The 25,104-nt window shown below is 51.6% G+C and overlaps 2 protein-coding genes across 2 annotated transcripts in view; one reads left to right on the forward strand and one right to left on the reverse strand.

Annotated features, from left to right (window-relative positions):
- The window catches only part of LOC139604082 (zinc finger protein 271-like), a 205,972-nt gene that overhangs the window by 66,400 nt on the left and 114,468 nt on the right, over positions 1-25,104 (forward strand). The gene's annotated exons all lie outside the window — the stretch shown is intronic.
- LOC139604069 (hydrocephalus-inducing protein homolog) overlaps positions 1-25,104 on the reverse strand; it is a 48,777-nt gene that overhangs the window by 20,947 nt on the left and 2,726 nt on the right. Inside the window, exons 4-18 of the mRNA XM_071455057.1 lie at positions 24,043-24,242; positions 20,749-20,873; positions 19,228-19,432; positions 16,197-16,386; positions 14,981-15,080; positions 13,652-13,770; positions 12,272-12,495; positions 10,294-10,361; positions 8,990-9,221; positions 7,301-7,463; positions 5,947-6,150; positions 4,948-5,076; positions 2,255-2,432; positions 1,499-1,737; positions 652-785 (exon numbers count right to left, since the gene is read on the reverse strand). Of these exons, the coding sequence (XP_071311158.1) occupies positions 652-785; positions 1,499-1,737; positions 2,255-2,432; positions 4,948-5,076; positions 5,947-6,150; positions 7,301-7,463; positions 8,990-9,221; positions 10,294-10,361; positions 12,272-12,495; positions 13,652-13,770; positions 14,981-15,080; positions 16,197-16,386; positions 19,228-19,432; positions 20,749-20,873; positions 24,043-24,242 (2,510 nt within the window). The remainder of the gene's footprint in view (positions 1-651; positions 786-1,498; positions 1,738-2,254; positions 2,433-4,947; positions 5,077-5,946; positions 6,151-7,300; positions 7,464-8,989; positions 9,222-10,293; positions 10,362-12,271; positions 12,496-13,651; positions 13,771-14,980; positions 15,081-16,196; positions 16,387-19,227; positions 19,433-20,748; positions 20,874-24,042; positions 24,243-25,104) is intronic.

Raw genomic sequence — 25,104 nt, forward strand, 5'->3', positions numbered from 1 at the left:
ACTGGTCTCAGTGAAACTGCTTAGCCTGGTGTACAGCCTGAGCCCTTGCTTTGGGGCCTAGGATAAGGTTTGCCTGCACAGGAAATCATCACTGTTCTGCAAACAGATCGCATGACCTGTTGTGCAGAGCTTCTTTCTGAATTGAAGCCTCTGGTGCTTGTGCTGCCTCATGATGGTGCAAAGGGACCCGCCACATTACCTAGATAAGCCCTGTCACCCCATCAGGATTCAAGCCATCTGATTTTGGGTGTTAAAATATTTGCTGACAGCCACAGTTCCCTTCTCCTTTTGTTTAGTGTGCTCTGTTAGTTGGAACCAAAACATCAGCTGGGAGGTTTTTCTTTCAGAGCTAGGCAGCAGGGACAGAATTTATGCTGTCTGGAAGGGCTTGAAGATCTGCACTGGGTCCCCAGCTCTAGGGACAGAGCCCCACACCTCTGGGGAGCTGAGCGGGCCAAAGCTCAGCGTGGTGCTGGGGAAGGGAGGACACTCCACTGCTCCTGTGCAGCGTGTCACAGCCACAGGGACCTGACCCTTGCTTGGGTCCAGGCTGCTCCCAGCTCTGCAGACCCAAGCAGCTCTCGGGAGAAGGGGACATTGCTGGGTGTTCCCACGGGGCACCTGGAGATGGGGATGGGAGTCCCTACTCACTTGACAAGGCTCTGGCACAGCTCCTTGTCAGGGAACCTGCTCTTCCGGGGATGGGATGTGAGCTTTTTCTGCAGCTCCAGAGCAGCCTTCTCTATCAGCATCTTCATCGTCTTTATCTGCAGCTGAGTGTTTGGCTGAGAAAGGGAAGACAGTGGCTGGTTAGCAAAGGTCCTTCCCAAGGCCCATCTTGCACCTGAGGAAGGATCCCACTCTGCCCTTGTTGAGAGGGGCTGTGGGCTCCTCCTGTCTGGCTGCTCAGTGTCTGTGACACCTCCTGCTCTCTTAGCCAGGACCTCATCTCCAAGGAAGTAACTCCAGCATCTTTGCCTGCCCAGACACTGTTAGCAAAGCTGCTCTGGCCAGGCAGACAGACAAGCCAGGAACCCTCCAGAGCTCCAGATACTTGCCTGCCCCCAGCCAGAACCAAGGCAGCTCAGACAAAAACTGTCTTGAAAGGGAACCGGGACCAAGCTGGTGCCTATTGGAGATGAGCACTGCCAGCACCGCCCCAGGGCACAATCAGGCAGCTGCTGTTAAGGGCTGTAAATCTGGCAGGGCTTGGGTCGGGACCAACAAACTGCCCAGCAATGACCTGCATCTCCTTCAGAGCACCATCAACTCCATCCCTGGAGCATGGCCTTCAGGATCTCTCCCTGGGGTAGCCAGCAAGCTGCTGCAGCCCAGAGGAGACCATGAGCAGCAGGGCAGCCCTAGGTGACCCATGGTTGTCAGTGGGCAAGGAGATCCCAGGTGCCATCAGGGCACCAGGAAGCTGCTGTGGGCTGCAAGGGGCTCAAGTGACATGGAGAAGGTGGCATGTGCCAACCGGGGCTGCAGCTGTTCTTACTGCAATGCCAGAGCCCAGCAAGCGGGGCTGCAGGTCCTGAGTCTTCAGATTCTGAGTCTCCAAGGTCTGAGTCTTTGGGGTCTGAGCTTTCGGGGTCTGAGCTTTCAGGGTCTGAGACTTCAAGGTCTCAGTCGTCAGGCTCTGAGTCTTCTTCTGAAGGACTTCTGATTTATTCCTCTGACTGTACTCTTGGAGGTGTTTTACGGGCTGTTTCAGTGGCTTCTCATATTTTTTATTTTCTGAAGGAAGAAAACATCCACAAAGAGAAGTGTGAGCAAAGTGCCAGTCCCATTTAAGCTGGGAAGTCCCCACCTGCCAACGTTGGTTCCTTCCAGAAAGAAATCCCTCAATCCACCTATAGAAAGTGGATGCTGCTGCTCCTCTCTGAATCCTCGTGTTCGCTCCGACCCATTTCCCTCCCACAGAGGAGCATCTCATCCCCTGCAATGTCACATAAATCCAACCCTGCCAGAAGCCTTGCCAGCCTCTCTTATAGCTTTCCCAAGCCTTTCACGCTCGCCATCATCCTTCAGGACCCTGCCAGATGTGCTGGCAAGCTCTGCAGGACAGTTCCCAGGACAAAGCCCACATGGGATCCTCTGCTCAAGACTCATGAAGCAACCAAAGGACTTGAGTTGGTCTGGGAATCCTGCAACCCTCCAGTCTTGGTGGAGGTGAGCATGAGCTGCCCTATGGGCATAGAGCAGGGAACAAAACCAGAGGGGCCCTTCCTGGGGGCAGACAGGCAGTGCCTACCTTTGATGGTCCAGGGCAGGTTCACACTGATCATGGGGCACGTCGCTTCTCCTTTCAGGAAGATATTTTCTGGGTCCAGGTCACCCACTTGAAGCTGGTAAATCCTGCTGAAAGCTCCTGGTAATGCTGGCAGGTAAGAGAATTTCAGCACTTGCTTCTTGCCAGGTGCAATGGAGCCCTGCAGGGATAGGAAAAGAGGGAGGGAATGCATCAGAATGTTTGATGGGGATGGCTCAGGGAACAGACAAGCTGAGGAGACAGGTTCTCATCTAGAAGAAACCATCAGACCACATCACCTTCATGATAAAGGTATTACAGTGTTGGCTTTCACAACTGTTAGAGTAAATACTATTTCTTTTATAATGTTGACTTTTGTAAAAGAAATTTTGCTAAAGTTTAGAGCTCTTTTGTGATAGCAATATTGGTGAAGAGTTGTGGTAATATTAACATTTCACGAGTGAAGGAATGGAAATCTGTTGAATATGTTGAAAAGCAACAAATGACCACCACTAGGACAACTGCACATGCTCCAAAAAGGTAGGAGAGAGGAGAAACTAGGTTAAAATGTTTGAATATGTATAACGACTTGTAAATATGTATTAGGCTGATGCAATACCCAGGGTATATAAGGGCTGTTGCTGTGTTGACTGGTCTGCCTCTGGCTGCAGCTGAGCACTCAGTGCTGTTATTTCTGCTTTAGTGACTTTGTTCCCTATTGTCTCTTATTAAATTTTAACTGAGGCGTGGGCTTCGCTTCTCACATCTTCTGCCTTCCTTGTGCCCAAAAGGTCGAGCCTCCGACCCCAGGGTGCAGTGTGTCCTCCCCAGGGCTCATAAGGCTGCAGCCCCAGCACAGCCTGATGTGAGCACAGCTCTGCTGCTGATGCAGTTTGCCCTCTGCCAGCAAAAGCCCGCCTCGACAAAAAAAGGCTCTTCTGCTGCCTCTGTGGATGGGAAGTCCTCGCACTGAACTGGCCCACCAGCTCCTTTCATCCCTTGTAGGAGACAGGCATGGAGAAATGGGAAAGCAAATCGGCTTCCTCTTCCCACTGCAAGGAGGGACAAAGGCAGGAGCGCTGCCTCGGCTCAAAGACATGCAGGCAGGACTGAGAAGCTTGGACAGCGGTGGGATGCTGCTAGTTTTTCTCCTTGCTCTTCCAGTCCCGCTGCTCCCTGGCGCCCTCACTGCCCCACAAAGCCGCTACTGCCCCACAAAGCCGCTACTGCCCCACAAAGCCGCTGCACAGCAGCAAAGCTGGAGGAGGCAGGGACCAGCAAGCCTTCGTGAGGAACATGTAAGTGGTGCTTTAGCAATGGCAGTGGGGAGGCAGGGCCACGGACAATGTCCTGTGTGATCACACAGCCTGGGTAAGGTGACCCTCAGAAACGCTCCAGTGCCAGCACAGCCTGAGATCTCAGCCATCGGGGTCCCCAGAGTGACTGTGAGGAACCAATTAAATTTTTAGTTATGCCTCAACATATGTTATAAATTCATTTTCTGACATGGGGTGAAAAATTACTAGAGGGGCTGTACACATGCTGGGAACCTTAATACATCCCACGTGTAAAGGAGATCGCTAGGAGAAAATGCAGGCAGGCTCCGTGCCTGGGGGGCTACAAGCGACCACCCCCGTGGAGGTGGGCAGACCCCGAAGCCCGGGAAAATTTTGCCCGTCTGAGCAAGAGTCTTCCTAAAAGGGCTGAGTTATGGGGGGAACCTTAGCATATAAAAGCAGTTAAAACACTGCCAGTTTTTCCCCGCCATTTTTGGGGTTTTTGTTGGGCTGGGAGCACCTGGAGGGTCCGGCTCCCTGCAGAGCCACTTCTTCCCTGTCTGTCTACGCTGCTCTCGCCGCTTCCCCGCTCACCACCGCAACCCAGTGCTCCGCTGCTCCCCCGAGGGAGCCGCCGCCGCGCCCCGACCGTGACAAGCGGCGGCTGCTGAGCCCGGTGGCCGCAGCCTGCGGGACAACTGGCCCTGCTGCGGGCCCACGGAGCCCGGCCCCGCCGCCGGCCCACGGAGCCCGGCCCCGCCGCCGGCCCATGGAGCCTCAGCCCTGCCGCCGGCCCGCGGAGCCCGGCCCCGCTGCCCGGCCCACGGAGCCCGGCCCCCCATAGCGGGGCACACACGCTCGCTGCGGCTGGCAGCGCACTTGCTCCATCTGCTGAGCAGGACCCGACAGAGCGCCCCAGGGTTCTAGCGGTAATGCTCTGTCCCTGTCCTCTGTTGCTCTCTCCGTTTCTCATTTTCTCTCTCTGCTCTCTTTTCTATCCCCTTCTGGTCGGGACCATGCCCTCTCTTTATCGAGAAACAAATTTCAGATATAATATTTGCTGCGTTTGTGCCTTATTTTCGTCCGAGAAATCTATCCAAAAGAATTCTCCTCTAGTCCCCATAGAGCAGGACAGACAGCGACCAATACACCTGTGCCTCCAAGCGGTGTCTGCCTTGTGACAGCAGAGCCACCCACCAGCCAAGGCCATGGAGGAGTCTATCCAGAGAGCACTTGTTTGACCTTCTCTGCCCCCAGCAGAAATTGCTTACAGCCCTCTCTCTCTCATGGCTGGGTTTCGGTTTTCCTTTCTGACTTTTTTCCCCCTTTTATGCCACCCCCCCCCCCTTTTTTTTTCCCTTTAAAACTCTCCTGGGCCACCTGACACAGGGCTGGAGGTCAATCGCTTGTGCTACTTACCGTGGTGGGCTTGACCAGAAACACACCAGGCAGATGCTTGTCTGCAGTGCTAGGGTTTAGCACCCAGTTGAATTCAATCTTGCCAGTGTTCTCCAGGGTGACCTTGCTGTGACCAACTTCGTTAAACATCTGGAGGGAAGACACAGGAGTGGGAAGTTACAGACCCAGGCCTGCTGCTGGGAATCTCCTTCCTCTCTCCTGGGCTTGAAAGCAGACACATCCTGCTGGGAGCTGGGAGCAGAGACCAGGGAGGAGATAGGGGCACTTGGGAGCCTGGGGAACCCCCAGGCACAGGGCACCTGCACAGGACCAGGGAGCCCTGGCAGCACACAGAGGTGTTGTAACAACCACGTGAAGGCCAGTAATAAATGGGGACAGAGGGGATGCAGGCCCTCTGCACTCTGAGGGGTCACCAACAGCCAGGAGAAACAGAGACAGCACTGAGGCATTCCAGGAGAAAAGGCACCTGCATGCAAGTATTGGCAAGCAACATGCATGCAACAAGGGACTCACACAGGGCAACAAAGACAGGGCCAGCAGCTGGAAATATCTGTGGGCTTTCAACTGAAAAAGAGTGAAGTGGGGATTATTCTGGGACAGTCTCTCCAACTAGAGTGACTGGAAGCCCAACTTCTTTCCTTGATTATTTGTGGATTAAGCAAGAGCTTTAGACAAGAGCATCTCCTTGGAAGTCAGGCTTTAGGAGTGGATCAGCAGAGGGATGTCTCAGAGACATGGCTCTCAGAGCATCCGCACTGGGACCCTGCCTGGCTCAGGAGGCAGTGTTAGGTACCCTGAAAGAGAGGCATTCCCAATATTTTTAGAGATGGCCATTTTAAAGCACCTTGGATGCCAGATGTGTCCCTCAAAGGCTGTTCTTCCAAGCCCCAGAGCCAACAAAGGGGCTGGGAAGGGGAGGCAGCCCTGGTCCGAGGTGGGCAGGAACCCGCTGGCTGTGGTTCTGAGGCAAGGAGCTGTGCCAGGGGCCGTGTGTGGTACCTGAGAGCCACAGTTGATCTCCCGGAGGCTCAGGGAGTAGCTGACACGTGAGGCAATCAGCTTCACCTCGTAGGTGGGGCCTCCCTCCACACAGCACAGCGCCCTGGCACCGGCGATGATGCTGAGGTGGCCAGAGTAGGTGAAGGAGACCTTCTGTCTCTCTCCTGGCTGCAGCACACCCAACTGCGGCACGATACTGAAAGCCTGGATGGAGGACAGGAGAGACTGAGGTGTTGAGCGTGGAAATGGATGCAGAAGAGCATCTTGGAGCAAAGTGCAGCTGTAGCCAGAGGGGCCTGTTCCCCAAACACTGCCAGAATCACCCTCACCTCATCCTGCATCCATGCCACTGACCAGTGCAGGGACCATGGGGAAAATCTTCTCCCATCCTCATGGGTCAATGCATTAATTATACACTACATTAAAGTGAACTGGGATGTTTCCTGGCAGTAGAAATTCTCTCTGATGCACAACTTATGGCCTGCTTTCTCTACAGCAAAAACTCCTGCAAAAATTTCCTATGAACCACCTGAGGAGGTCCAGGGGGAGCAATGCCTTCCACAGGTGCTGCACAGCATCCTTGGGCAGCCCTACATCTCCTGCATGGCCTCTCCAAGAACCAGTTGCTTCAGCAGCACTTTGTGATGGGCCTGGAGGGATGTGTGGCCCCTCTGTGGGCAATGCTGATGGCCACCAATGGGACTGGGAGCTGCAGCCCTGCTTGCCACACTGACAATGGGCAAGTGAGACAGATTCCCTCTTATCTTCTCCACTTTGAGGGGAGTGCACAGTACATCCACAGAGGACATGATTCCTGCCAACCCTAGTGGGAGGTGAGGGTGTTCAGGAGTTGGTGCTGGCACCTGAAAAACAAGCCATTTTCTATGCTAGGAGGAAGAGACAGCCACTTTGCAAAGTCTCATTTTGTAAGACAGCTTCAGGGCCAGCAGTGCCATAGCAGCTCTGGGTGAAAGCAGAGCCCTGCAAACAGGGAGTCTGGCTGCCTTGGGAAGAGGCTCCATGGAGATCAGGACTCATCCCAGCTTGCTCTGGGAAGGAAGCTGGAGGTGTTACCATCATGATAGAGATAAAAGCCTCATCTTACGTTGTGAAGAAAACAAGGCAAAAATATCCCACACTCAGCACAGGCCTGTAGGATCTGAGCAGGCTTCTCCAAGGAAAACTCTCCTGTTTCTCCCTCCCACACACCCCATACCCAGCCATGGGCCCTGCTGCCCAGCCCACTGTCAGGGCACAGCACAGCAGGGCAGCAAAAAGGGAGCTCAGGACAAGCATGACTTGGTGGTGGCAAGCTGGGGAGCCAACACAACCAGTAGGTGTAAAGAAAATCTACCACTGCTCTTGAAGATTGGGCAAAATCCTGCTCTTCTTTCAGGGCTGTGGCTGCCTCTTCCTTTCCAATCTTGATGTGTCTCCATCGAGATGCCGGGCAATTCAAAGTGCTTCTCTTCTCCTTTGGTGGTTGGGGTTTGAATTTAAGTGGGTAGAGCTCATATCTGGAAAAGAACACAGCTATGAACAGGGACCTGCAGTGGGAGGGAGGGACACCTGCACAAGCAGCTCCTGGCCAGGATGCAGCCCCTGTGGGTGCTGGCACATTGAACTGAGAAATGGTTGGATCCAGCCCTTCCCAATCCAGGCTGGAGCAGGTCTGTTCTAAAGGCAGCCCAGGAATGACACTGAGCTGTAACTGCTGCATTGAGGAACTACAGAAGACAGGGAATAACACCTTGTGGGGATGCAAAAAGCACAGTGGGAGAGGGAAAGACAGAGAAGGCAAGCAAAAAGGTGAGATTTGAGGCAGCAAGGGGTGGACCCGTTCAGTGACGAGCCAGCACAGCCCCCACAGTGCCCAAGGCCAGACACTCTGCAGCTCCACCAGGGATTTATCAGGAATGTTTCCCTGACAGTGTTGGGGGGGGTTGGTTGACATTTTCCAACACTCCCAGGCGACTCAGGTCACATCCCCCATTTTAAATTGAAGCAGGTCCTCAGGGTAACTTTGCTTGTGTTTCTAATGCCATGTGAGGGACACAGCTGAGCCGTGCCTGCCTGTCACCCTGCTGAGCTGCAAGTGCTCCCCACACAGTCAAACATGACCTGGGTGCTCCATTCCCAGACAGGCATTCAGGGCCTGCAATGACCTGCTCCCCAAAGAACCACTGTCTTTAGCTCTAAGGCTGGGTTTCATTTCTGGATGAGGGTCAGTCTCATCATAACCCCCAAGAGACCCCTAATCATCTATCCCACTGTCTTTAGTTTTAATGAATGGCTTGAGGCAACTTCCCTCAAAGAACCATGGTGCCCAGATAATGCCATTTTTCACTCTAAAGTAGAAACTCTCAGGGAGGCAGGAATAGGAGATGATGTGATGAACAAGTCCTGCTGTCAAACAGCACAGAACCCATAAGGGACATGTTGCAGGGGAAATGTCAAAATGAGTAACAAAGAGTGAAGAATCCAAGGTGTCCACTGAAAGCTGACCCCTGGGAAAGAAATTGTCCTGGCACTAAAGGAGTTGTTTCAGAAAAGAAGGAAAGGGAAGGGAACAAGATATTCAGCATCAGCCCAGGCACTAAGTAGCTCTTTCTCTGGTGTTGGGACTTTCTGGGCATCCACCAGCACAATGCAAGGGAGGAAGGTGAGGAGCAGAGAGCAGCTCCTGCAGAGACGACCCATCCCAAAGCAGAGGGGCCAAAAGAGCCTCCAGCAGCACTGTGGGAGCTGAGACTAGGAGCCTTTCATCAAGGTGGACATTGCCTCAGGCCACAGAGGTCTGAGAAAGCAGCTTTCACCCCAGCTTTCCTTCCCAGGGGAAACCACTATGGGGGCTATGCAGCACTAAACTGGTGGAAAAACTATTCCCTGAGCAACCAGCCTGATTACAGCTGGTCAGTGTTGTTTGAACAAGGAGAAGCCAGAAGCAGTCTGTTGGATCCTAGGCAAACATCTTTGTTCTTTGCCAAGTACAAACAGGGCACCAGGAAGAAGAGCTTCAAGGAGAGGGCAAAGGTGTGCATACCTCAACCTGTTCCCCTGGCTGTCCAAGCAGATTGACCAGTGGAACTGGACAGGGAGTGAGCTGCAGTTGGTCATCTCCAGAGAATGCACTTCTTCAGTGCCACCCACGATGCAGCCAAACTCCAGGGTGCTGGGCTGGATTTGGAGTCTTGGGAAGTGGGCTTGTCCCCGAAGGGTGATATGGGACACTGGGGAGATGTTAGGGAGGCGATGGGTCTTGGTGTAGGGAGAGCCTAGGAAAAGGACACAAATATCCATTTAGGCCCCAGTTATGTCATGACTCCTGGTGTGAATATCCTGGTAGGATGAAAGTGTGATTGGAGGAATTAATTGATACTGAGTTCCCTTTGACACTGATTCCAGACTGCAGCCTTGAAAATGCCCACTCTTAGCCCTGCTGAACACTGCAAGTTTCTCTCTCTCTGATGTGGAGGAGCTCCCTCACCTGCCCCAAACCAGCACCAGTTATTTCTCAGTGATGAGTGTGCACCCAGACTGAGCATTTACTCTGAAAATTCAAGCTGTAAAATTCTCTGCTAAGTCTGCCAACACTCCCGTTTTCAGGATATATTAACATGAGTTCCCACCCACGGTGGCCACTGTGATTGCTGCTGCCTTTCTTGTTTCATTTATTCAAACGGCAACTTAATAAGTGCCTCAGTGGTGATGCAGGATGGGGAAGAAGCAGCTCAGGAAAGGCAACTTTAAAAAGTTCATGAACTTCATTGTTATGGGTTTAGGATTTGTAGTGAATGTTCCCCTTGGTCTGGGAAGGGGGATAGGGGTTTTGACTGTAGGGCCTTTCCCTTTCCCTTTCCCTTTCCTTTCCCTTTCCTTTCCCCACAGCTCCTCCTGCCTGTGATCATAACTACACCAAAGGGGAGAAACAGCACTTGGTGGGTTGGAAACTTCTGTTGTTGTGTTGTTGTTTGTGCTGATATATTCCAGTAAAGAACTGTTATTCCTTTTCCCATCTTTTTCCCTGGAAGCCCTGCAATTTCAAAGGTATAATAACTTGGAGGGAGAGGGGTCATCTTTCCATTCCAGGAAGATTCCCACCTTCCTTGGCAGACATCTGTCTTTTAAACCAGGTCAGAGACACCAGAAAATACTGACTTTCTATTCCTTGATTCTATTTGATCTCACAATGACAAAATGCTGCCTGAGGCACCCAGCAGCCCTGGAGTTCACACCCTGAAGAGGCTGCTGTGGCAGACCATGAGTGATGAATGCTTTTATGTTCAAGTGCTCCAGTTTGGAATGCACAGATCCCTCATGCTGTGTCCAAGCCCAGGGAACACTCACCAAAGGAGACGTCACCAAAGCTGAGCTTATCCACCTTGAAGTGTGGAGTCTGTTCAGTGACGCTGCCCCTGGATGGCGAGGACAGAGGAGGAAATGGCTTGGTTAAAGGAATTGCAAAGGTCTGGCTATCGTGGCTCAGAGGCATAAAACCTGGTGTCAGGGGCACCATGGGTTTCAAATCAACACACCACCATGTTCTCAGCACGGTGCCCATGTGGACAGGAGGCAGCTAAAGCCAAGTGGCAGCAGCCAACAGCCACTGATGGGGCTTTGGGCACAGGGCAGGCAGAAAAAGCCCTCGAGTTGCTGGGGGTCCCATGAAGGACCCTGAACACACCCCCAGACATGGCTCTGTGCCTCAGTTTCCCCATCTGCAATGGGATGGACATCAAGGTGTCCCCACAAACTTCTGTAAGCAGCCCTTCCAGCCACAGGTTCCCTGCTTTGCTCCTTCTCAGCTGCAACTGCTGTTCCCATGGAGGAGCTTTCTCAGGAGAGTTTGACCCACACAATCATTAGACACAGTTTTGAAACATGAAGCCAGGGAAGCCCCAAACATCCTCTGGAAAGAGCAGCAACAGTTCTACCCAGGGGACAGATGAATCCTAGAGGAAAGGACCAGCTTGTCAGCAGTGCCCCAGCTGGCTCAGCCAAGAGCAATAGCCTAAACAACCAAACAAGGCTGTCCTGAATCTAGCACAGCACCTCACCTGGCCTTGAGCTCAGTCTCCAAAAGCCACCAACATCCTCTGAAATCAGCACCTGAAGCTGCACAACACTCACCAGTTGATTTCATGGTTGATGCCAATCAGTGCCCACTCTGCCTTTTGGTTCCAAATCAAGGAGCAGTGACCTGGGCCTTGTGTTGTATTCACAGGACTGGCCCTGGCTCTGCTCTGCACATCTCAACAAGAGACACCTGCCCTCGCTCCAGGAGAAAGCTGCTTATGCACAAACACCCCATGACCACTTTGCGGGAGGGACAGAGGAGAATCAACTCTTTGATGGTGAAAGGTTCCCTCTTGATTTCCAAAGTAAAAAAGTAGCACTTTTCCTCCAAAAACAAAGCCAGCATCATGGTTTCTCCACTATGGGCACACCTACTCACCACTTTTCTCTTGCTAAGTAATAACTTGTTCTTTTTTATCCATCTCCCTTATCTCATTGGTATCATCCAGTGCAGATTGCTTTCATTTCTTTACTGCCTTGAGCCAGTGCTCCCCAAGAGCAGCAGCCCAGCTGCAAAGCTGCAGAGCAGCCAGCATCAGCTCTTCTGCTTCCCCTGCATTATCCTAGCAGCACATGGCTCAGGCTGGCAGGGACAAGGCCTCACGCTGCTGTGGTGCTGAGGACTGAGCTCTGCCTCCCCTATGATCAGCCCTTCTCCCTCTGGCTGGGCCAGGATTGTCTCTTGCCATGGCACCAGCCCACGGGATGGTGCCCCAGTCCTTGGCACAGTTCCTGCTGCACAGTTCCCTGACTCCCACATCAGCCCTTTGCTGGCTGTGCAAAGGAGGCACCAGAGCACTCTGTGCACAGGAGCTGGGAGCACGGTTTGTGCCCCACAGCATGGCCATGAGAGCTGAGCTGAGGCTGCTGCTGCCCATCTGGCATGGATTATTCACACAAGGTTTTACAAACACTGCTGCTGCTGCTGCACAATCACCCAGGCTGGCCCATCTGCAAAGCCCTGGCGACCTTGCTGGGTGTTCAGCTGGGACATCCCAGAGCAGCTGCTGCCCAAAGCTGATCCATCCCACTGCCTGCCATGGCCCAAGGCACAGGGAGATCCCTGCAGGGAGGAGTCATTCCAGCTCCCAGGCACCACCCAGGGCAGGAGGTATCCTCACACTAAAGCAATGCCAGCAGCAGAGCAGAGATTCAGACCTTTTTTCTCTGCTCCAGCCCAAAAGGAGGTAGGTGGGGGATGTCCCAGAGACAGCCACAGATGTGCCCACCCAGCTCCCAGGGTCCTTACTTGATGGTCAGGATTGCAGGTGTAGGAGATCCAACCACACTGAACTGGAATTCTTCCTCAAACTTCCCCAGTATGCTGGCACTGAAGGAGATCAGAATAATCTGGATCCCACCTGGTGCAATGATTCCTTTCTTGGGTGCAAACTCGAAGCAGAAGCCCACGTTGGTGGTTGAAGGGATACAGATGAAAGGAGCATCAATAGCTCCTTGGTTCATCAGTTTCACCTGCAGCAGCAAGAAAGCAAAATGGAAATACGTGTGGACTGTTCCCTTCTTGTGAGTTATTGTCTTATGATGCAATTAACACCCAGAAAAAACAGAAGGTGCTTTGTGCTGCTGAATGGCAAAAGTCAAAAAAATACAACAGGACAAGTTCTGCCTTTGGGTATCCATGCAGAGCAGTGGCAACTCCACAGAACTGCAGTCACCCTGGGCTTATCCCATGGACACAGAGCAGTGCACCTCTGCTCAGCAGCACCAAGCTCATTGGGAGCTGGCCCTGAGAGCAACGTGGGCTGATTGCAGCTGCCCAGTGAATCACCCCAGAGCTGCTGCTGCTGCCCCACTGAGCACAGCTCCAACAGCACCATCTACTCATTCACCTTTTCCCATACCATGAAACAATACATTGAGAATGAGGGATCAGCATCAAAATGTACAGACAGCACCATCTTCTGGTAAGAAAACTCAGCATGTCTTTCCCTTCCACAGCCAAGATTTTGGAAGTGTCTGGTATGATGCAGTGCCTCATTTTCTACCTCTTCCAGTTGGTCTCTTTTTTTTTTTTTTCAAACTTGACTCTATTGGGGGGGAGGCAAATAGGTAGAAAAAGTCCTTTGCTTTATTCCCAGGAACACTTTTGTCTTTCTAGAGCCAGAGATGCACCGAGGCTGAAGTGTGGTGAGGGACTGCTCAGCAAGGGACAGAACTCCCAAGCCCTTTGCAAGGGCCAGCACTGAGCCAGGAGGCTGGATGGCTTTCCTGTGACTTGCAGGAGTAAGCAGGGACACTTGACTGGGAGCTGTTGGCAGTGGGCTGAAGCTCAAAGGCAGCCAGTTTGTTCCAGCTGCTTCTGAACAGCCCGGTGCAAAGGTGCCTTGTGTCTGGCCCTGCCACAAAAGCCTCTGAACATGCAGCTTTTGGAGCCAGTGTTGGTTTCATGTGCCAATGGGTTGTTTTGCAGGAAACCTCCCAGATGATCCCCAAAGAAAGGACTGGGGTTTCAGGAACAACAGACACACCTTTCTGACCCCCCAGATTTGAGCAGTGCATCAAATATTCCCTGCTCACAGGTGCCCAGGCTGGCAGCAATTCCACAGCTCCACCAGGCTTGCTGCTGCCTCAGGAGCCATCAGGATCCATCCCAAGCCCTGCTGCTCACCTCATAGACATGGGGGGTGTTGACAAAAACGTTCCCAATGTTCAGAGTCTGAGAGCTGAGTTCAACCAAGGGTCCTTGGCCTTCCCCTCTGAGCTGCAGGGGCAGCCTGCTCTCACGGCCTGGGGAGAGATGTCCATTGCAGTACAATCATTCCCTCTGTCACACTGGATTTTCCAGGCTGCTTCAGCGCTAGTCCCTGACTCTGAGCTGGATGCAACCAGCTCCTGATGCTGCAGGAGAAGATATGCACCCTTCTCTTCCCTCAGGAGAAATCCCTTGGGGCTGACTTCTAATTTCTAACCCATTCCTTGGGCTGCTTTCCAATTGGAGCCACCAGTCTGCTGAGTTTAAAACATCTCTGGTGTCTTGTAGTGACAGGCCAAGGAGTAATGGGTAGAAATTGAAAGAAAGGAAATTTAGGTTAGATACTAGGAAGAAATTTTTTACTGTGAGGGTAAAAAAGAGACACTGGAGCAGGTTCCCCAGGGGCATTGTGGAGGTTCCAGCCCTGAAAGTCTTCAAAGCCAGGCTGGATGGGGCTTGGAGCTACCTCATCTACTGGGAGGTGTCCCTGCCCAGAGGCTTTTAAGGTCCATTCCATCCTTAACACACTGTGATTCTGTGGTTTCCTTCCCATGCACCTAGAGGAGCTTTGAAATCCATTCAGTGCAGGCACAAAGCTCATACAGAGTTTGGCAATTACCAAACTCCCTGGCCCAGGAGCACAGGACTTTGTGGCCCAAGTGCTCCCCTTCTGACACTCAGCCCTGTGTTCTATTTGCACAGACTGGGAGTGCAAGGGGACAACTCCCACACAGGGAGAGGAGCAGCTGCTGGCCAAGGGGGCTCCCTCTACAAACAGCCTGGGCTCAGTGGGGCTCAGCCACCTCTGCTCTGCTGCTGTCTGGGCACTGGGAGGTGATCCAGGCTCAGGGAGCCCATTTCTAACTCAGTTCCTGCTGCCTGATGATGGATCCATGTCAAATGGACCCATCCTGGAGGCCAGGGGCCTGCAGGGGCTTAGTGCTTGGTCACTGAAGCTGCTCTGCTCTGGAGCTCTCTGGCCTTTGAGGGAATGCTGGCAAAGCCACGGCATGAAAACCTCTCCCTGCACTGCCTGGGCTGTTCTGGGAACAGTCAGGCAGACACAGCATTCTGAGCCCTGGCCTGGCACAGGAGACTCCCTGGAAGCTGCAGGGCCAGGGGGAATGTGCCAGCACTGCCCTGCTGACCAGGGACTCTTCCCAGCACTTCCATGGGAGCCCAGTGGGCTCAGGCTTCCCCCATGGCTTCACTGAGGGGGAGAGAAGCAGGACAAAGGAGCTGTACCTGAGATGCTACAGTAAGCCACACTTTGATACTCCAGTGCTTCCAGGGGCTTGAAGGTCACCTTAATTTCAGCCAAACAGTTGGGCCCAATTTCTCCCTCCTACAGCAGAAAGAGACAGCAAAACATTGCTCTGCAAACTTCACGTTTTTTGTTTTCAACCACAGTCCTGTAAGCCTTTGTTTAGAGCATCAATGATGAGTGAACAACACAAAGAGCCAAGGAAACACTCCAAACCCAGCTCAACACACCACTGGAAGCTCTCAATGCTCAGGTGATCAGCTCCCACTCTCCACAATATTCCTGCTGCTCTGACACGAGCTCTTGGGCACATCATGCTGCTGTCAGCTACAGTGGGATGCAGCTGCCACTGTGCACTGCTGGCTCTCAGCCTTAGATGGGCCGTAGGAGTAAGCAAGAAGAGAATGTAATCCCCTTCCTTGGAAATAAAAATATTAGTTCAACCTGTTTTGAAAGAAAGTAGAGGTTGGGATTATTCTAGCGTTTACTTCAAGATGAGAAGGGATTTTGCACTGTGCAGACACCAGGCATTCATTGTCTCTCACAATGCCAGTACTCAGAATCAGGGCTCTGCTGGATGGGAGCACATGGCAGTTTGCTTGCACAAACAGAAAAGGAAAAGGTTTTCTGTCCCTGTGTGCAGGAGAACTCCAAAGGCCCATTTCAACCTTGCACCCTTGTTTTCAAGCTCACAGATGACACTGGAAGGGACACTCAGAAATAGTGCAAGTCATGGTTACAGGAGGGGATTGGCATTTCTGTGATTAACCTTGGGCCGAATTTGGCCTCCTCCTTTTCCCAGCAAACCATTGCAAGCTTCAGGTCAGTGTGTGAGCTGGCAGTGCTCCAACAGTCTCTGCTGTACCCCACACACCACGTTTTGGGAGATCCCCTACCTACAATAGCTGCTCCCTGTGGACACTGCAAGGACATGCACAGAGTGCCCTTGAGCTCCAGCCTGGCAGCAGAGCTGGGCTTTGTCAGGCTCCCAGCCCTGCCTTGAGCCTGCAGGGCACAAATGCTTTGAGCAGGGAGCTCTGCAGCTGCTCCAGAAACTCCATGTCCTCTCTGCCAGCACATGGGGCCAGCTGAGGATCTGCCCAGTGACCACAGCTGGGGGAAGGGGTGGGTGTAGGGAGTAGGGTGGGTGGGAGGAGGAGGAGGAGGAGGAAGAGAATGTTCTCAGCTATCACTTACCATTGGCTCAATGACAAAAACGTCATCAGAGAACAGCATGGGGTCTTCTGGCAACTTTGCCATCTCCTCGTGGACCATGTTGCTCAGGAGGGCACTGCGATCTTCACAAGATCTCTTATACTTCTCTGTTTCTTTCTCCTCTGGGAAGTTTTCCTGGGACACCTCTTTCAGCAGCCTCAGCAAACACTGCCTGCAGCCCCAGGGAGAGACAAGGCCAGCAGATGGTTTCATGAGCCACAGATTTGCAGAGAGAAGTGGGAGCACAGGAGAGCAAAGCACCTGGGGAGGAGCAGCAGCAGCAGCTCTCCAGAAAGGGCTGACCCCAAGCCATGGGGATCCCAAATAGATCAGAGGATAACTTGCTGTTCACTGGCACAGCAGGGAGTTTTACTCCACACTTGCAAGCTCAGCAGAGGTTTCCAAAGCCAGCAGCCCTCTGGCAGAACCTGCTGGCTCAAAGCCCCTGCCAAAACTGAGGGAGAATCAACCAGCCACTTCAAGGGGCTTTTCCTACCACTGAGCTGCTCGGGGGAGGCAGATAAAGGTCATGGAGTAGGACTTCCCTGAGAAGGGGAGACCAAGCTGGGTTGCAGCTACGTGTTACCAGCATCACTCTTTGTTTCTTCCATTTTGGACCTGCCCTGTTCCCTGCTCTGCCTTTCACAAGAGCATCCCAGAGCACTTCCAAAGGAAATTGATTAATTCAGGCACCAAATCCCTTCAGTGACATTCAAGGTTTTATATGCAATATACATGAAAACAGAGGCTCTGAGAGGCAAAGGGACTTTGTTGTGCAGGAGGGAGACAGCAAACTCCTGGAGAGACCTTTTCATGAGCCAGAGCTTTTTGGGTCCCACCCCAGTGCATTGCAGTAGAATGTCCTGAGAGGGAACGTATCCTGCACTATCTCCTCTCATTAAAAATGTCCTGTCTGCTCTGAGATCTCAAAAGCTACTCTGACAACAGGACAGTGGCCTTGGAGCTACAACCATGCCTAAGATTGGAAGTAAGGAAGAATAAAATGTTCTGGTGACAGTCTAGGACACAAACTGGCATGAAAACAGATGTAATTGGAAGAAACCCCACAAAACCAAAACCAGGTTGAATTTACTTTGGGGAAACCTAGTTGCTTCTGAGGGGAAAGAGGATCACTTGGGTCCAGGCTGAGGCAGGAACGTGGGAAAAAATGGAAATAAACAGCCCAGGGAAGTAACCAGAGAAGGTCAAGGGATTTTTCTTTTGACACACAGAGCTTGTATGGAAGTCACACACTGTGTGAGTAGATGGAGAACAATGGAAAACCAAGAAGCCCAGGGCACTAAAGGACCCTCTCGCCAGCCATTCAAGCAGGCAAGGGTCAATCTCCTGGTCTTTTGCAGGCCATTTAAAATGGCTCTGGGGAGTGTAAGCAGCCTGACCCTCAGCAAACAGGGGCTTGCCATGGCAATTTGGGCATGGCAGTTCCAGTATGGCAGTTTGCGTGGCATTTTTTCAGGTTTTGCATTGCAGCTGGCGCAAGCAGGCTGAGCAGGAAGGGTGCAGCGACCCACCCTCCTTGTGTAGTGGGTTGCGTCTTTTGGCTGGTTGTGAGGTGCTTGCCTTTTTTTTTTCTTTCTTCTTTCTGCCTTTCTTTTTCCCCAGCTATGGTTTACGAATGATGAAAAGCCATTGCTGCTGCTACTGCCAGCAGGAGTGCACTAACTCAAAGAGAACCCCCCAGGAAGGATGCAGCTGTCCAGGCCCCTGGCTGCAGGGAGGGTCTGAGCCTGGTGTTAATATCAGAGGACATGCAAAAGACACCTGTGTGTGGTGGGAGCAGCTGAACGATCTGCTCTGCCCTGTGGCAGAGCCTATGGAAGAAGTGGAAAGGCTGAGGAGCATTAGGGAGAGTGAAGCAGAAATAAACTGGTGAAGTTACATCTGTCCAGCTCTGAGAGAAGCTCAGCAGGAGTCAAAGGAGCCCTGCCCTTCTTGTGAGCAGGCAGAAGGAGGAGACCTAGGAGACAGTGGGGAATGGAAATGGGTCTCTACTGGGGAGGCAGTAAAATTCCATCCTGACACCCACACCTATCCAGGTGCCCTGACAGAATATGTATGAGGCCCTGGCTCTAGAGGGTCAGGCAGATGACACTAAAGAAGAAACTCTGTCTGGAGAGTCTCCCAGTTGCACTTCATCTGTCAGACAGATCACAGCCTCAAGTGTTAAGAAGAAAAGAAGGGGAGTGGTAGTAGGTGACTCCCTTCTGAGGGGAACTGAGGGCCCTGGGTGTCAACTGGATCCATTCCACAGGGCAGCCTGCTGCCTCCCTGGGATCCAGGCACTGGATATCACCATGAGATTCCCTAATGACTAAATGAACTTCATCTGTTCACCATTGTCTGGGGTACAGTGACTGTGAAATAATAGAGTTCTCAATATTTGGTGAAACAAGGGGCATCAACAAAACTTCCACTCTGGACTTCTGGAGGGCAGATTCGGCCTGAGATTCAAGGGCAGATTCAAGAGACTGATTTGGACAGTACCCTGGGAAACAGCCTTAAAAACAAAGGGGTCCAGGAGGGATGGAATTACTTCAAGAAAGAAGTCCTGAAGGCATAGGAACAAACTGTCCCTGTGTGTGGAAAGACAAGCTGACGGGGAAGACAACCAGCCTGGATGGGCAAGGAACTTTTGAAGGAACTAAGGGAAGAAAAGAAGGTGTACCACCTCTGGAAAGAGGGACTGGCAACTCAGGAAATGTTTAAGGATGTTGCCAGCTCAGGTAGGAAGAAGATTAGAGAGGCAAAAGCCCAATTAGAACTTGAGGAAATCAAGTCATTGCAATCAACCTTTCCTTCCCAAAATGCCATCCCTGGTTGGAGTATCAATGAACTGGAATGCTGAGTGCTGAGCTCCTGAAGCCCAGGGACACACACCCCAGTGCCAGGCATGGTTTACTTGGCCTAAACCATTCCAAAGCACCAACGCCCCCTGAGGCCCAGTTTTAGTCTTGGGCCATGCATCTCACGGAAATGTATCTTTCAAACCAACCTCCTCTTCTCTTTATTCTTGTCTTCCTCAGTAGGAAAAGCCTTCCACTGGAAGTGGGCTGTGATGTTACTCCTGTTTTCGATGAACAGGGTTCTGTGGCTTGACATGGTGATGAAAGTCTTGTCAACCTCCACGGAATTTGTGCTCAACCCAATGTTGACATCTACAGCTTCTCCATGGAGCTTTGTGTGGATTCTCTCTTCACCTGGAACAAAGCAAAGGGGAGTCTTTGCTCAGCTCACTGGCTGATGGAAGCACAAGGAACGGAGCAAACCACAGGGCACAGAAGAAAGTGTCACAGTTTTGAGCTGAATGAGCCATTCTGTGGATCAGTATGCTCATCACATCCTTCAGCTCTGAGTGTACAGCGTGAGGATGTCCTGGGCAGCTCCTAAAACATCTTATTTCTGAGGGTGTTTGTAGAGATTTGGCCCCAAGGTGACAGTGTGGGCTAGGAGATTGGTCCATGTGCTCTGGTGACCCACTCAGATCACCGGGATTTCTGCATCCAAGTCCTTCAGGTGACAGGGATGAGGAGCCCAGTTCAGTCCTGGCTTGGAGACCCTGGAGGACCCTGGGTGTCCCACGAGACTCCTGTCTCTCCTGATCCCTTGGATCCCTTCTTGCTGACCCGCAAATATGCCTGGGGGCAGGTGGGCAGCAAAAGGAGGCCCAGAGGAACAAGTGAAGTGACAGCCCAGAGCAGGAGGGGACACAGGCGAGGAAACACAACCAGCCTGGCTCTGCAATGTGACAAACCACTACAAAATGAACACTGTGAAAATCATCATCATCATCATCTCCCTGTCCAAACCCACAGCCACATCAGTCTTGAAATAGTTTATATTGTTCTGATCTCAAAAACCAAGCTACAGCATTTCAAATTAAATAAAAAAGGGACAAAGGAAAGATTAGTAGATACAGAGCAGCTTCTATATGAAGACTGAATGGGATTCCTTAGTCTAGAAATCAAATAGGAGACAGATGTGAGAGGTCTGCAAGAGCATGGATGGCCTGGAAAACAGGGACAAGGACAAATTTGTCTTGATTTGTCACCAAGCAGGAACTTGAGGGCCTGAAAACATTATTAGACAGAAACTAAATATATGTGTAGAGGGCAACATAGAAAAAGGATCTGTGACAAGCCAATGCAGAAGCAGCATATGGAACAGAGGTGTGCAAGAAATCCATTGCATTGGAGAGAATCTGATGGAGACCTCACACCTCACATACAGCACTGCCCAGGAATAAAAGAAAACTTCACCCAGGCATAGCCATACGGTAGTGGAGAATCAGGGTTCCTCCTTCCTCCACTCAGCAACTCCCAGCAAAACAGGATTCCAAAAATATTAGCCCTATCAGAAGGGATCCATTTTATCAATGCCCTAGAGATCAACGAGTTCTCAGTTGTTTTAGGGGTAAAGCTGAGCAGGGGAGGCACCTCTGGAGGGAATGCAGGGGATGGGACAGCAGGGAGCCATGTGGAGAACTGTCCTGTGCCCTGCAGGGCCCAGCACTCACCTGAGCTGCAGCGCACGGCCAGGGAGCCGCAATGGGCACCGCTGGCCAGCGGGTGAAATGCCACTGTCACCTGCACGGTGTCACCAGCGCCCAGAGCTCCTGTGGCCGGCACCACAGAGAAAGGACTGCAACACAAAGAGAGGCATCAGGGCTGGGGGACACCTGGCCATGAGATTCCTGCTGCACTGCAGCTCCCTGCAGCTCCCTTGGGCAAGCAGGGAGCAAACCAAGCACAGGCAGCAGAAGACAGCCAGAACAGACAGGATCAGAAACAGCTGCTGACCAGCTTCTGAGGAGATCCAGCCCGCAGAAGATCCTGTGGGATAAAATGACCTCAGCTCCCCCATACTCTGCATCCAGCCCTCTGCAATGAGGCTCAAGGGTCCCACTGCCAGCAATCCCATCAGAGAATGGTTTGTGAAGAGCACAGAAGGTTCAGAGCTATCTGCATGCACAATTTGACACTGACTGCTTCAGGAATTTCTCTTTTCCTGCTGCCTATAAACCTCATCTCAAGAGATGCAAATGTTAGGGCACTACCTGTCCTGGGAGATTACAGCCTAGGAATCAGACAGGGAGAAGGAACTTTTCCTTGAAGACCAAGGAATAGTTACTGTTGAATTTGCAGTGTGGTTCTTTCATTTATTTTACCTTGAAAACATCCTGATTTAGCCTAAAAAGGGCAACTTTTATAAGCATTTCAATGAAAGCTGCTCTAAGAAAAGGAGCAATCAAAACTCTGAAATTCAGAGTGCAAATGCAGATTAGAGCGGTACAGTGACACAGAAACCCAAAAGGGGGATGCCATTTACAGTCTGAAGGGTCCAATCCCAGCTAAAGGAAGCACCATGAGCAGGAGCACATCAAGGAAGCAGAACAGGAGGTTTCTTTGTATTTACCAGCAATGCAGTCTGGGACTCTGGGCTGTCATGCAGGCTGGTAACTGCTTGGCCCACCAGACAAACTCTGTGTAATGTGTTGGAAATAATGATGCAGATGTGTTGGTGCACTTTGGATTTACCAGGAGCAATCAGGATTGGCCACCAGGTAAACAGCTCTTGCCTGACAAACACAAGACTCTGTGCTTTCATGCTCAGGGACAGCTCAGGGGAAATGTGCTTGTGCCCAGCAGCTGCTGGGCTTTGTGCTCTTCTACAGCCCCAGGGAGGAAACAAAAGTTCCTGGCCTTGGTGCTTTGCTGCTGGTCAATCTGTCACTTCAAAGTGTCTTCTGGGGACTTTGGTGATGAATGCATCACACACAAAAACAAAGAGAGCATTCTGGCAAGCTGAACTTTGTTCATGTCAGTAGTGACAGCTGATGAACTGGCTTGGCTCGTTAAGGACCTATTGCTGTAATTATGGGCTGAGCTGTTCCCATTCCCACTGGTGAGAACATCACTGCTGGCTGATGGAGAAGCCTTGGGCCAGCAATGTTCATGTGCTGGACGTGAGACTTTGGAGGGAGGGGAGGAAAGACAAGGCCCCAGCAGCCCCAGAGCCAGATCAGTGCACGTGCTCCTGCATCTGCCCCGGGGCTGATGCCAGCACTGCTGCAGCTCTGCTGGGGCTCAGGGGCATCAGGGCCTGCTGGGGGCAAGGCACAGCATTCTTCTCTTAGTCTTTTGCCAGAGATTTCATCAAAACAGAGAAGCTGCCAGTAAGGGGAATCCCTGGCCAGGCTTCAGCACTACCTTCCATTCCATTCCATTCCATTCCATTCCATTCCATTCCGTTCCATTTCATTCCCACTCCTGCCCCATGTTACATGCTCCCATGCTCCTGCCCTCAGATGGCAGGATGGGAATAACATTCCTGGGGGTGACTTCAGGGGTTGCCTGAGAAAGAAGGTGTCTTCTTCTTTTCAAATTATCAGGAGAAGAGGATCCAGCCAAATTCAGGACTCAGTTGTCAGGACTGAAAAACTGAGTGCAAATCAGCCCCTGCATCTCCCCCATCCCTGGGCTGTACCCACCAGACTCCTCTGTTCCTGCTGTAGCAGTCATCTCTCACACAGACCTGGCTCCCCAAGACCCAAGGACACAAGCTCTACAGCTAAACTTGACTCCTCTGAATGTCAGCCAACGTCACTAAGCTGCACCCTGAGCCCACAAATAGAAGAGCTGTGAAGGAGACATGCCTGACACTGTAAGAACCAAATGAAAACCACTGCCCCAAGAGATGGGGCTGGCAGGCTAAATTTTGGCCTTTTCTCTGTTAATTGTGAGCTGTTCCTTAAGATAGCTCTCATCCTTTAGATCTACCCTTTCAATGAATCACTACTGCACCCAACAGGCAGGAAAGATAAGGTATGGAGGGAGTTTTAATAGGTCGTATTCTTCTGCTTTTTAACTAGGTCCATTTGTATGTTTGTTTTCTTGTATGGCATCTAAAGACAGGTCCAGATCTCCCAATGGCACCTTGCAATCCCCAGACACTGGTCTTGCTTTGAGCAGTGTGTGTGCTCAGATGATTTCCAGAGGTCCCCTCCAGCAGAAGTTATTCTATACTTTTCTCTTCTAAATCAGCCCAACTGCTTTTCACATATTCACTAATTGTGAATATTTCATATTTCCTATGTCTCATATTTCCTATACACCTGTGCATGTACCTATGGGCATGTGGTATATTGATAGGCATTAGAGGAGCTCGACCTTCATGAAAGTTCCCAATGAACAATTCGTGATCTTTTGGCAAACATTTAACACAAACCAAAATGAAAAAACAGCAGAAACACAGGAACTTCAGAGTATTTAAAAAGAAATCTCAATGAAAGGGGGCACGGCCTTATTCACAGATTTAAATCATCTGTTTGAAATTTTAAACTGCCTTTCAAAGGTTCACCATGGAACAGAAGAGGTGACTGAGGCCCTCAGCCGACAAGGGAAATCAGATCAGCTTTAAGTAACAGGAACTGCAGCGGCTGCCTGCAGCACAGCTCATGTTGGGCATCTGATGCAGGGACCACTGCAAAGCCACATGCTTGTGTTCTCCCAGAGAATGGCTCTGTTTGGCTGGCAGTGCTGAGGAAGCATTTCAGAAGCTGCTTGTGCTCAGGAGGGTGCAAGCCAGCTACCAACATGTTCCAGCAGCCTCCAGGAAATCTGGGATGGAGAAAGCTCCAAGGCTGCATCTTGCTAAGAACACTGAAAGCAAGAGCAGATGCCATCCATGCTGCTCACTTCCAGCCAGGCTGCAGGGCAGCAGCTGCAATGCTCTGGCTCCTTTTGCTGCTCTTTCCCAACCCTGCTCTCTCCCAAAGGTGTTTTGCACAGGGACAGATGAGCTGCCTCACCTCTGGGTGCTCAGCTGGTACCGAGCTGCCCGGGCACCGACATTGCGCACCAGCAGAGTCTGCTGGGTGCTGACCTTGACTGGACACTTGGAGAAGTCCAGCTGGGCAGGGAAGTCCAGCACAGCTCGGGCACCGATGGCCCGAATTGGCACAACTATCCTTTCCCTGGCAGTGATGCAGACCAGCTCGTGGCAATAATCCTGCAGGAAAAGAAACCGGCTCAGCACAGGGCATTTAGTGCCATCCCCATGGCAGAAGAAAAACCATTTCCTATAACCCTTCAAGGGCATCAATTTAGCTATTCCACCCCAAAATGAACACTAAGTTCTACTGATATGTCACATTTTAAAGGCAGCAGTGCACTTTGCAAAATCTATCTCAGTGGCATTAAGCTGTTGTGTCACTTGGGTTATACAGATAACAGCCCTAAGCCACCATAATTTTTACTCTAAATTTTAATGATGTTAAATAATTCCTAAGCCCCTTCTAAGGAACATGGAGTTGGGGAACACAGGACATTCCTCTTTAGGTTTCTATATTCCCACTGTCTGAGAATAGGACAAAGCGTTCAACTGACTCTAAGCAGCAAAAGGAAGATGAGAAAACAGCTGCACTCAAAGAGATCCTGCACCTCTGGCCTGGTGCAGAAACATCAGTTGGCTCAGAACTCCCCTCTAACTTTGCCTGTCCAGCCAAGTCAGGAGAAGAACAGTGCCAAGAGGCAGCAGCATGCTGTTGGAAAGGGCCTCTCTTTGTTTGCCTGCAAGGCTTCCTCCCTTCCATGCCATGTCCTAAACCCTTCTGTATGAACAAGCCTCCAGATCAGAACATGAACCCTCCAGATGCCAGCACTGAGATCAGACTTGCCAGGGCCTCAGCACTGCTGTTTAAACTTGCCCACAAAAGCACCTTTGGCACGGAATGGGTGCCAGCTGACAGAGCAAGCACAGTGACAGGCATGAAGACAGAGCCCCCGCAGTGTCACTGCCACGGGCTCTGGGCTCACAGCTCTGCCTGCAGCTTGTACCTGCCCTGCAGCAGCTCCTTCAGGCAGGTGTCCAA

The sequence above is a fragment of the Agelaius tricolor genome, unplaced genomic scaffold (assembly GCF_023055355.1).
Source record: "Agelaius tricolor isolate 1412-34295 unplaced genomic scaffold, bAgeTri1.0.p SCAF_43, whole genome shotgun sequence".
NCBI lineage: Eukaryota > Metazoa > Chordata > Aves > Passeriformes > Icteridae > Agelaius > Agelaius tricolor.